The 11,739-nt window shown below is 42.8% G+C and overlaps 1 protein-coding gene across 4 annotated transcripts; it reads right to left on the bottom strand.

Annotated features, from left to right (window-relative positions):
• Window positions 1-3,730: 3,730 nt before the first annotated feature.
• TCEANC (transcription elongation factor A N-terminal and central domain containing) lies at window positions 3,731-7,286 on the bottom strand. 4 transcript variants are annotated; one of them, XM_035116660.3, is made up of 3 exons: window positions 7,112-7,286; window positions 6,160-6,220; window positions 3,731-5,130 (listed from the first exon to the last, which is right to left on the bottom strand). In XM_035116660.3, the coding sequence occupies exon 3, from the start codon at window positions 5,120-5,122 to the stop codon at window positions 4,067-4,069; it is 1,056 nt and encodes a 351-aa protein (XP_034972551.1). In that variant the 5' UTR covers window positions 5,123-5,130; window positions 6,160-6,220; window positions 7,112-7,286; the 3' UTR covers window positions 3,731-4,066. The 4 variants fall into 4 exon arrangements, with proteins under 4 accessions (XP_034972551.1, XP_034972550.1, XP_060129479.1 ...); XM_035116659.3 differs by having other exon boundaries at window positions 6,915-7,166; XM_060273496.2 differs by lacking the exon at window positions 6,160-6,220 and having other exon boundaries at window positions 7,112-7,271.
• Between the last annotated feature and the right edge of the window lie 4,453 nt (window positions 7,287-11,739).

Below are 11,739 nucleotides of genomic sequence, written 5' to 3'. Positions count from 1 at the left end.
CCCCCCCCCACCGTAGCTCTCAACTTTTCCCCTTTCTGGATGCTTGCAGATGAGTGTTTATTTTGAGATTGGTGTTTCCTCATGCAGACTTTTTTCCCCCCTTTTCACTTGGCATAGTTGGTATCAAAATGCCTGTCTCTATTTTCTCCCTATTTTATCCAGATTTTGCTTTCTGGGCTTTTTTTGTTGTTGTTTTTTAAAGCAACAACCACCTGTTGCCAATTACCTGTTTGCAGTACCTGAATGAACTATTTACAATATCAAGCAATACTGGGGTTTGTTTTCAAATATTCAACAAATATTTGCCCTTCACAAACATTTACATTCAGAGCCTTGGAAGGATGTTCACAAATTGACGATGAAAGCCTTTGTTTACCTAGTCATATTGTCCAATTGGATTCCCATCAACAGTTCAAATAAATCAATTCTAGTTAGCACAATTGAATTTAAACATTAATTGGTAACGGGATGCAGCTTAAAGGAACTCACATGGACTTAACATTTTCTTTCCTCAAATAATGACTACAAGAGCCTAATCACTGTTTATATGCAGTAGTAAGTAAACATACACACACACACACTTTTTCAGTTTCAGGTTCATATCTGCAAAATAGTGATAATGATGTCTAGATGGCTGAAAGAGTTTTGCGGCAACATGGAGACTACCAATTTATTATAGCAGAAGCTTTCATGGACTACAGACCACTTAATCAAATATATGAAGTGTCATCCTGTGTTGCAGGTATACACAGAGAAAGAAAGGAAAATAGATTGTAAGCAGCCAGGTCAGAGGAAAATGAAATGCAGAAAAGTACATATGGTGAGAATTATGTGATTAACATCAGGTCAGGTTTTAAGCAGAGGTTGAGTGGCCATGGCTGTTTTAGTTAAGATTCCTGCAATGCAGGGGGTTGGACTAGACCAGGGGTCGGCAACCTAAGGCCTATGGGCCACAAGCGGCCCATGGGGGTCGTTTAACCAGCCCATGGACCCCCGCCGCCCGCTCAGTCGGCTCCCATGCACCATGCTAAACCGGCATGGAGCAGAGCAAGGACCGCTTTCCACGATACTGGCTGGCTTCCCATTGGCTGCAGGAAGCTCAGTCCACAAGTCACAGCACTGAACCTCTTGATGAATTGTAATTCAGTTGTTTCATATAATTACAATTCATCAGGAGGCTGAATGCCAGTCAGCACAGAAGAGTGTAAGTGAGCTGTGAAGAAGAATCAGGGACAGGACACTCGGTTCCTTTTTCTGAAGAACATAAGATGCCCTTTGCAGCATCATTTGTTAGACCTTTGGGACACTCACTCACGCTCCATGACATAGCATGCTAGAGCATAGCATATTAAGCAGTGCATATTTATTTTGCTAAGATGAAGCACTGGAATAATGTTAGATGATGTGAAAAACCATAGCTCAGGACGAAAGCATATGCTTTTCAGATGCATGGTTCAGATGGTAAGAGCAACAGTGGCAAAGAAAAAAACATTTAGGACACATCATTGGTTAAAGCACAAAGCATCTCTTCTGTTGCTTATTATATAACAGGAAAGCAGAGCCAGCCCACCTATGAGGCAAGGTGAGATGGCAGGATTCATAGGGGCAGCATATCCTAATATACCTCTTCATTCTTCCCTTGTTCCTGTTTATTATTTATTGGATTTCTAGATCGCCCATCATCTAAGGATCTCAGGGCAGTTTACAATACCAAACACAAAAATGCATAACACAGTAACAAACAAAAACATTAAAACCCACACATTGTTTAAAAGGCCATTGATTGTTTAATTAGTCAAAGGCCTGTTGTAGATCTTCACTCATCCCTTCTTCCCTCGTGGGAAGAGGGACACAGCATTTTGTGGGTTCACCTCAGGTGATAAAATGTCTAGGCAGGGGTGGCCATTTGATGCCCTACTCCCCAACCCTTGCAAACGCACCACTTCCAGTGCCCTAAATCCACTGCGCTGGTCCTGCAAGAAAGCTTATAGCTTAAAACTGTCTCCTTCCACTTTTCATTATAAGCACTCTGTTTAAGGGACGCGGATGGGGCTGTGGTGGAAACCACTGAGCCTCTTGGGCTTGCTGATCAGAAGGTCGGTGGTTCGAATCCCCGCGACAGGGTGAGCCCCCGTTGCTCGGTCCCAGTTCCTGTCAACCTAGCAGTTCGAAAGCACGCCAAAAAGTGCAAGTAGATAAATAGGTACCGCTCCGGCGGGAAAGTAAACCAGCTGCTCCGGTTTCAGTGTTTCGTTGCACCAGTAGCGGCTTAGTCATGCTGGCCACATGGCCCGGAAAAACTGTCTGCAGACAAACATCAGCTCCCTCGGCCTGTAAAGCGAGATGAGCACCGCAATCCCAGAGTCATCTGCGACTGGACTTAACTGTCAGGCGTCCTTTACCTTTACCTTTTTTAAACAAATTCACCCCTGTCTAACGATGCAGCCAACTTTGAATGTGGCCTCTTAAAATCATGGTCTCTTATTCTGGTTTGTTGGCCTAAGCCCCAAAAGGAAGTGATCTGACCTTGACAATAGGTTCAAAGTAACCCCCTTCAATCTCCAAATTACAAAAAAAAAACTTGATCAGTTGAAAAACATGAACTCCAAAGTACACCCTGAGGAGTGTGTATAACAGGCTAAATTACACCCATGATTGTCACAGTGGTGATGAAGTAAGTCCTAAGACAGCCTCAGTGAGAATGTCGAGATCCTCCACAACAATAATTTTGGCAGTTTCCAACACCGTACTCAAAACTACTTCTGCCAATTCTAGAAGGGAAACTGAAGGACAGTGGTATGGTTGATATACCAGCAAAATCTCTAATCTGTCTCTCAGATCCGTCACAAAAGTACAAATGCTCAAGATAAGAGCTTGACAATACAGTGGTACCTCGACTTACGAACGACTCAACAACCGAATTTTTGACTTACGAATGGGGGTAATGGCCACGCGCTCACAAATGTCTCGACATTCGGGGGAAAACCGCGGCGGTCTTAGATAGGGATTTTTCGACTTACGAATTTTTAGATAGGGTTGCTTCGACTTACAGATTTTTCCGTTTTCAATGCATTCCTATGGGAAATCGCGTTTCCAATGGCGTTTTTCGACTTACGAAGGTGCCTTTGGAAAGGATTAAATTCGTAAGTCGAGGCACCACTGTATGTAAAATAAGTGCTGTGCTGAATTTCCACACTCAGAAGCTTCAGGGCTCCTTTTGCTTTTCCCTTACACTTTTGATCTTTCCGTACCATTTTAAAGGTTTCCTTCTTTATTGCGATCCCAACCAATCCTGTAATGAACATGAAAGCACCACATAACTTAAAACTCTGGCTACATAACAAAGCCACTCCTTTGTCCTCAGTTTGAACTGATATGAAGGGGAAGTTATATCTCCATTGTCAAGGCAACCACACCACTTTGGCAAAATACAGAATCCTTGTATTGCCACATTGCAAGGACGTCATCCCTGCTCTCAAATGCTTCTTATTCTATTTTGCATCTTTGAGCTACCACTCCATTGGGGGGGGGAGCTAAGGGGTTAGGATTTCAATTAGTGTTTCTAAAGTTCATAAAACTCCTTCCTGTATTTTGGTCCAGCATTACTTAAAATGAGTACAGATTTGCTAGATTTTAAAAATCAGTCTTGATAAAAGTTTTAACTAATATATGCTTGAAATTATTATAGTGACATCAGTCTTAATTGAGAAGTGGGGAGTACTGAGTCATGTTCTGATTTTTTAAATAATATTTACTATTACAATTTATTTACCCGCCCTTCACCCTAAGGTTCCAGGGCTGGTTACAACAATTTACTTTTTACAACAATTAAAACACAACATTAATATTAAAACACAGTATTACACAATATTAAAAATAGTTTTAAACAACTCAAAACTTGATCTCTCAAATAGCTTTATAACCATTTTGCTTCATAATGCTCATCCACTTTTTATTACATTACCAAACATATACCAAAATATACCTTATTCAGATAGCTGCACTTTGGTAATTTCATATTTAATACTTATCTCCTCTGAAGACGTAGGGATTAAAGGATGCATAATCACAAACAAATCCATCTGCTGTGATACCACTGCTCTCCACATTCATTACAAATTACGTAAGTCATCATTTGTTCATCTGGATTTGCATTTCGTACCCAGCCAGGAAGGAAAAGAGCTCCCCTAGCAATTGCAGTAACAGTGCAATCAAATTTTTCACAGCGTCTACATTTTATTTTGTCTGTATGTGTACCACTGATGCTTTGGGGGAGCTGATGCTCCAGAACAGATGATTCTGTATAAGAAGCTCTGAGCTGCTTTAGTTCATCATGTGCCATTTCCATTGTGGACATCTCAGCAAATGTCCTAGGATTCAAAGTCCCTAGAAGCAGGTTACGTTTTAAGTGAGCATTTTTTGGATTCTTCAAGTTAGAAACTTTGCTTCGGATGCAGTTTTTGTATTTTCTGTCGTTTTTAGCATAAAGTACAAAGATATGTTGTTCAACTTCTTCAGCAATCTTGTGGTGCCTTTCACTTGCATTACTTGTTGAGTCAATCAAAGCTTCATAAAGAAGCTCTATACATTTGCATCTCATAGCTGTAGTATGAACCTGAAGTGGGTTTGTTTCACTAACAGAACTCGTGTACTCTTGAAGTGCAGGCTGAATTGCATTGTCTTTTTGCACATTACTTCCAGTATCTTGTGGATGGTTTTCTGATAGCAGGCAACTCTTGGAACTGGCAGGGCCTAATATCACATGCTGATTCAGTTTTCCAGAAGTGTTTGCATCCGCCAGGACTACGTTAAGGTGATCAGAATCTTCTTTTGCATTATCAGGAAATACTGGCTTAACTTGTATGCATTGATTGCAATGATGCTTATAAAGTGTTTTCCACTTCGATAGTAAATGCTTTGCCTTATTTTTCAGTACCACAGAGGGACAGTTCTTGAGGATTCTGAACACAGCTTTGGCAATATCCGTCTCCTGGAGACCATCTACAGTCATATCAACAGTTTCAAGATACACAAGATGACTTCCAATATCTTCGTATTTTTTTTCAGAGAGCAGGTTTTCTATACAATCAGCTCTAGTCATTAGAACTTTTTTGTAAGGCATTTCAGATCCTGTAATGAAAGAAGCAGATTCATCTTTTCTACAGCAACTATAGATTTGTATTGAGGGCAAAAGTATAGCAGAAGAGCTCCGATTCAGATAATTCCTCAGATGACAAAGGGGCTTTCTCAAAACCTATTCTATAAAATGTTCCATAGAAAGGTAGATACGAATGTCATTACAATGTTTGCATCTTCAATAGTGATTAACACACTGGGGCTCTTTAAGGCCTAAAATACAGCGTGCAAACCTTTTAACTACGGTACCGGTACATACGGTAAAATAAAAAGGGCTTGTAATCTTATGCACACTTACTAGGGAATTCACTCACTGAGCTCACCAGGGCTTAATTTTAAGTAAACATAGAACATCTGCACATTATGTAATTGAAGTGTTAATAATTGTGCCCTGTGATATCTTTTAAGCACAGGGTACTGTGATAGGTGTTTCAGCTTTCATAAAGCCATAGTAGAGACGGTCTACCAAGCATAGAACACAACCAAGAGCAAAATGCATCTCATGGGAGCTCTGCAGCTAACAGGAAGAGGAAAAACAGTGGGCTTGGCAACAAATACCCAGCAAACGGTGATTCGAGGGTGTGCTAAATCCTAGTTATATAAACGAACATGGAATCCCAGGACTCCTGCATTTTATCAGGTAGTTATTACAAACTGCTGTTCGCAGAATTCTTAACTCCACCCATGTAAGAAACTGAATGACCGTAAAGCCATTTGCCAACATAATAAAAGCCTGGCAATCCTTGAAAGGAAAACCATTTGCCCCTCAATACTTTTAGACATGGTGATTCTTGAGTCGTGTCACATTTAGAACCGCTTCAAAGATTGCCGTTCTTCATTTGCTCCTTGTACAGAAAGCAAGGCTCGCAGTGTCAAATGGAGGGAACAGATTGGTTGTGTGCAAGCAAAAGCAGAGCTCCAGAGCCTGCTGCCAATACTCTGCTTGCGTAATGTGAAGCAGAGAGGGCCCTTAAGAATGTGCAGAGTACCTTCCACCACAATTTATTAGCATCCATAACTCACTCTTTCATTCACATGGGGAAAGGCGTCTTCAGTGTCAGTGTGACTTCCACAAAGACTCAAGCTGTAAAAAAGAAAGAAAGAAAAGAAAAAGTTTCCCACTTCTATGGGGAAGCTTTCAAACATCTGAAAACTGGTTGGCCAACCAGCGGCAACTTCCACCCTCACTCCATGCTCAGGGAAAAATATTAGAAGTTCTTTAAATGTATTTATTTGGTTTTTCAGATTAAAATTTTACAGTCACATATACAACATACAACATAAAAACAAGATTGCAAGGAATCTCTTTTACTTCCCTCCTCCCATTTGTGAGTCCTATTGTTAATCATTTCCTCCTGCATCTTTTATATTAATCCAAATCTTTTATCTCTCCATTGTGTCCAAAACTCACCATTAAACTACAAGTGATATTCCAACCCTACTAACGATTTTAACTGTTTACAGTGGTCTTTAAGAAAAGTTATACATTTCCCCAATTCCTTATTAATGTTTTGGTCTTCCTGTTTCTAATGGTCATTTTAGCAATTGCATCTCCATGCTTTGGGGGGTGGGGGTGGGATTGGAAGTTCTGCCTCTCAAATAACTCCTTGGCAAAGCCACTTTAGCCTGCCAGGAAAAACAAAACAAAAATAGGTGACAGCCCTGACATTTGAAGGCAGACGATCCATTCCCAGGCTCACTCCTCAGCACAAACCTGGGAGAGAGACCCAAACCCTGGACAGCTGCTTGCAAATAAAATTACATGGGCCTATGCTCACGGTATAAGGCAGCTTCCTCTGTTCGGCGGGCCACATTCCTCCGAGGTGACATCCACAAAGGGCCGGAGCAGCTTCCACCACGGAGGAGGGATTGGGGGCGGAGGCGGGGGCGGGGGCGGGGAGGCCCCACAACACACCGCTGTTGCAAACCTCTTTCCCCGCAAGAGCGTACGTAGCAGCGCGCGCTTTCCGCTTACCTTGCCCGAGCAGCTTCCTCCGCCTTCCCCAGCCCCGCCCTTCTGGGGAAAGGATGCACGGCGCGCGCGCGCTCCCGCTCTCGGACTCGGCTCTGGAGGCGCGCTTGGCACTTCGCGGTACAGTCGAAGTGCACAGGGACTCTTGTTGGCGCGCAGGCGCTGTCTCGCTTTGCCCAAATACTTAACTTAGTGTTGTGGCAGCTCAAACCTACCCCGCCACCAATTCTCGTGCAAGCCGCAACACGTTACTTCGCAACACGTCAAAACACGAAAAGCACAGCACAATTAAGGAGGGTTGTTTTTTTTTGCTGCTCTTAACGATAGAAATACAGACTGCACTCAGACCGTACTCCTCCTCCCCACCGCAAAGAGGTTTATGGAATGAATGAATGAATCTTTATTTGCGTCAGCCATCGGCCATACCAATAAAACTATACGATATACAAAGAACGGAAATAAAAAGCCAATTATATAAAATACATAATAAAAAAATTCCTTCCAGTAGCACCTTAGAGACCAACTAAGTTTGTTACTAGTATGAGCTTTCGTGAGCATGCACACTTGTGCATGCACAAGAAAACTCATAGCAATAACAAACCTAGTTGGTCTTTAGGCGGCCGCTACTGGAAGAATTTTTATTTTGTTTTGTTTCGACTGCGGCAGACCAACACGGCTACCTAACTGTATATGAAATACATGTTAGGGTTTAGAATCAATAGTCAAATAGTGGATCTTATTCTGATTGACCCAGGTAAAAACCTTGCCACCTTTGCTGTCACCTGCTCATCTTGATATGCCAAGAGAAAGGACCTTGTGGCAGTGGTTGGACAACCCGGAATGGACAATAAAAGAGGGGTGATAATTTCATTCCTCAAGTGTTTAGAAAGAGTGCAAGCCAGAAGGGCTTATGTAAAATACAACTACCTTTCCAACCAGTTTAGGAAATTGTACTAACTTCACTTTTTTAGTGCATGCATACTTCTGCAGTTAAAGCTCCATTAAGAAATGATGCTAAAGGTAGTTTCACTTTCTGAGAATTGCAATAAAGACTTCTTACTTTCTTCATTGGGGATACCAACCAAGTTTCTCAAAGGCAAAAAGACCCTTACTGAAATAACTATTTTTTACTATAAAAGCAGTGATCTGGTGCAACATCAGGCGAGAGACAAAACTGTTTTATGTCTTCATCTGCAGGATCGAAGTCTGAATATCTACTGCCCTCTGCTGGTGTTGTATAGTCCAACATTTAGAACAGCTGGAAGCTGCACTAAAATCAGTAAAACTTTGGGAAGTTTTTGCTAAAGGCACTGGTTATTTGCAGGGGAAGCAGAGGATTGCCACGGCTTGCACAATGCATCACTGTATTGTATATCACAATATCAAAATATTATTTACACCTATGCACCAAACAAAGTGGCTTCAAATGTACCAGAATGGAATGGGGATGATAATAATAATAATAATAATAATAATAATAATAATAATAATAATAATAATAATAATAATAATAATTCTTTTATTTTTATCCCACCCATCTGGCAGCCACTCTGGGCGGCTTAGTCAGACATAAAGCTAGGATGCAATACTATACCATCTCACCCGAGTGTAAACTCCATTTAACTCGATTGTGCTTACTTCCAAGTGCACATGTATACTGGCACCACTTCTTTAGCAGAGGTGGGGGAATGGCAGGAGGTGCCCATGAGGGTGTTGCCTCAGGGGTTTCTCCTGCCTAAGGCAGCTACTTCACGCCACTTCAGTGCATGAGGCAGGCCTGGCCAGGACGGAGGAGGCCTGTTAGACCTTCTGGGCTTGACAAGGCGTATGATGCTCAGCTGTCCTGAGCCTACTCCAGCTAAGGCATCACACACCTCCTCCCCAAGCTAGCAAGCCCCACCTGGGCAGTTGGTCCTTGCCTGCCTTCCCTCAAAACTGACAACTGTAAATTCTGGAATCCTGAGTTCAGTGGAGGTATGAGGTATGTTCCATTTTGCCACTTGAGGCAAAACAGGAAGTGCCACCCTGCTCTGCTACACCACCAGAGTGCCAGCTGCCGGTGGCACTGCAGTGCTGGCATTGGAGCCAATTTCCTGAAAGAGCTTGCAAGATCTCACCCAAATCTCGTGAGATCTTCTGCTCTCCTTGACATCTCGCAAGACTTCGATGAGACCTCGCAAGGTCTTGCAGGAAATCAGCACCTATAATGGCACTGCTTCTTTGGCAGAGGTGGGGGCATGGCAGGAGGCACCCATGAGGATGCTGCCTCAGGGGCTTCATATGATTGGAGCATGTTGGCTCAGCTCTCAGTTGACCAATATCTGTGTCATTTTATCCTTCCCTGGAAGAAGACACAGGGAGGGAATAGTTTCTTGGCAGAATTATCCATTTCCCAAATCAAGCAGACACTAGCTGAATGAAAAATCTGTTTGTGACACAGCTGAGAAAATAAATCACTGAGTCTAAAAATTTATTGCCATCATCTTAGGCTCTCTTGTGAATCTAAATCCATTTGCTTGCAATATTATGGAGAACATGCCATTTTTAACCATAGTGCAGAAAGTGCCCATGGACATCAATCCAAACGCAGAAACATTTTTGCATATTATAGTGAGGGTGCAACCAGGGGCGTACCCAGGATCAAAACTAGGGGGTGGCAAAAGAGGGGAAGAGAGAGGGAAGGAAGGAGGGAGGGAGGGAAGAGAAGGAAGGAAGGAAAGGAGTGAGAGAGAGAAGGGAGGGAGGGAGAGAGAGAAAAAAAGGAAGAAAGAGGGGGGGAAGGAAGGATCGAAGGGCTGGAGCTCCCGTCCGCCCCCCCCCCAAACTCAGGCTGCTTCTCGCCCTCCCCATGTTCCGATCTCTGGCTGCAGCCGCGGAGGGGGCGAAAACAGCCCAATTTCCATAACCCACAGCGACTTTTCCCCTTCAGTTTTCGGAGGGAAAAAGTGCGGGTTATGGTCCGTAAAATATGGTTTTTTTGTTTTTTGTTTTGCTTCTGGGTGCAACATTGTGGAGCCTCATGTGAGTTACCACGGACGACTTGACCATAGTTGCTTGTTACATTGGTGGGTACCAGATGAGACAAAGCAAAAAAATAAAAATAAAGGACCCCATCTGGGGCATAGGAGTAACTAAGGAACAGAAAAGGGACATGTGACTCTTCTGATCCACAACTTAAGGAGAAGGATGAGTGGGGAGTTTCAAATGGTTATTCCCTTCCAGCATCTTACTGTCTGGCTTCCTCCTGCTGGTTCCATAATGTATTCTTGTACCTCCCTGCATCTGCACATCTTGCCACAAATTACAATTTACAAATTACATTTTAATTCTCCATATTCCTCCCACAAGCCATCTCTCTCCATCCTTCTGATCTCTTTTCTGATCTCTGTCACCCGTTCACCGAGCAGTTTTCCAGTGCTGGAAAGGCCAGCTGGAGTTGCCGCAGTTGGAGCAGCATAATATCAGGTGCCCATCGCACAGAAAAAGTGATGTGACAGGTGGACAGTGGGCCAGCTCGCAGGCAACCTGGAGAGATCACTAGAACAACAGGAGAAGCCCATGGGTCCCCTGGAGTAGTGGCAGCTGGCAACCATAGATACCAGCACTATACAAACTGCATGATGATATGCAATAGACAAATTAAGATTTCCTTCCATCTTTTCCACTAATTTGGTTGGGTTTAAAAGGGGGTTAGGCAAATTGATGGAGGATAAGCTATCAATGGTTAACTAGGAATGATTGCTATGAATTACCTCCAGTATCGGGACACGGGTGGCGCTGTGGGTTAAACCACAGAGCCTAGGGCTTGCCGATCAAAAGGTCGGCGGTTTGAATCCCCGCGACAGGGTGAGCTCCTGTTGCTTGGCCCCAGCTCCTGCCAACCTAGCAGTTCAAAAGCACGTCAAAGTGCAAGTAGATAAATAGGTACCACTACAGCGGGAAGGTAAACGGCCTTTCCGTGTGCTGCTCTGGTTCGCCAGAAGCGGCTTTGTCATGCTGGCCACATGACCCGGAAGCTATACGCCGGCTCCCTCAGCCAATAACGCAAGATGAGTGCCACAACCCCAGAGTCGGTCATGACTGGACCAAATGGTCAGGGGTCCCGTTACCTCCAGTATCAGGATGTCTCTGCATACCAGTTTCTGAGCATCATGAACATAAATGTGCTGTTGTGCTCATGTCCTGCTTCTGGACTTCTCAAGGCATTCAGAGGGACTTATCTTATGTTCTTGTATTGACAAAAGGAAAATAGCTGCTTTTGCTGTTCCAGAAGAGCTTGTACATTTATACTCCTATGCACAATATCAGCCAAATTCTAATTAAAAGCTGATCAGCATACATAGTTTACAAAGACACACATAAAATAAATGTTTTCTCATGAATTGACTGAATTTTTCAAGTTTGTAATTATCACTTTGTATCACTTAGACATCTTTAGGAAATGTTTTCCCTTTTTAGTTCAAATCTGTCTCCAGATGTGCTATTACACTTTCAAAATGAATCTAGTTATTTATAAAATATAATTGGATAAGTTCCAAGAGCAGTATCTGTAACTCATACACATCATTCAACAGTATTCCTTTTCGCTTATTTTGGTAACCATCCATACATATGAAAATTAATAATTCCTA

This window comes from Zootoca vivipara, chromosome 4 (genome assembly GCF_965207765.1).
Source record: "Zootoca vivipara chromosome 4, rZooViv2.hap1.1, whole genome shotgun sequence".
Classification (NCBI taxonomy): Eukaryota; Metazoa; Chordata; class Lepidosauria; order Squamata; family Lacertidae; genus Zootoca; species Zootoca vivipara.
This window is presented reverse-complemented; position numbering and strand designations above follow the sequence as displayed.

Bases quoted from the DNA above. Each gene is read 5' to 3' on its own strand.
- TCEANC (XM_035116657.3), bottom strand. From the start codon at position 6,966: ATGTCACCTCGGAGGAATGTGGCCCGCCGAACAGAGGAAGCTGCCTTA. The intron at 5,131-6,914 runs GTGAGCATAGGC...CTTTCATTACAG, and splicing joins AGAGGAAGCTGCCTTATACC to GATCTGAAATGCCTTACAAA.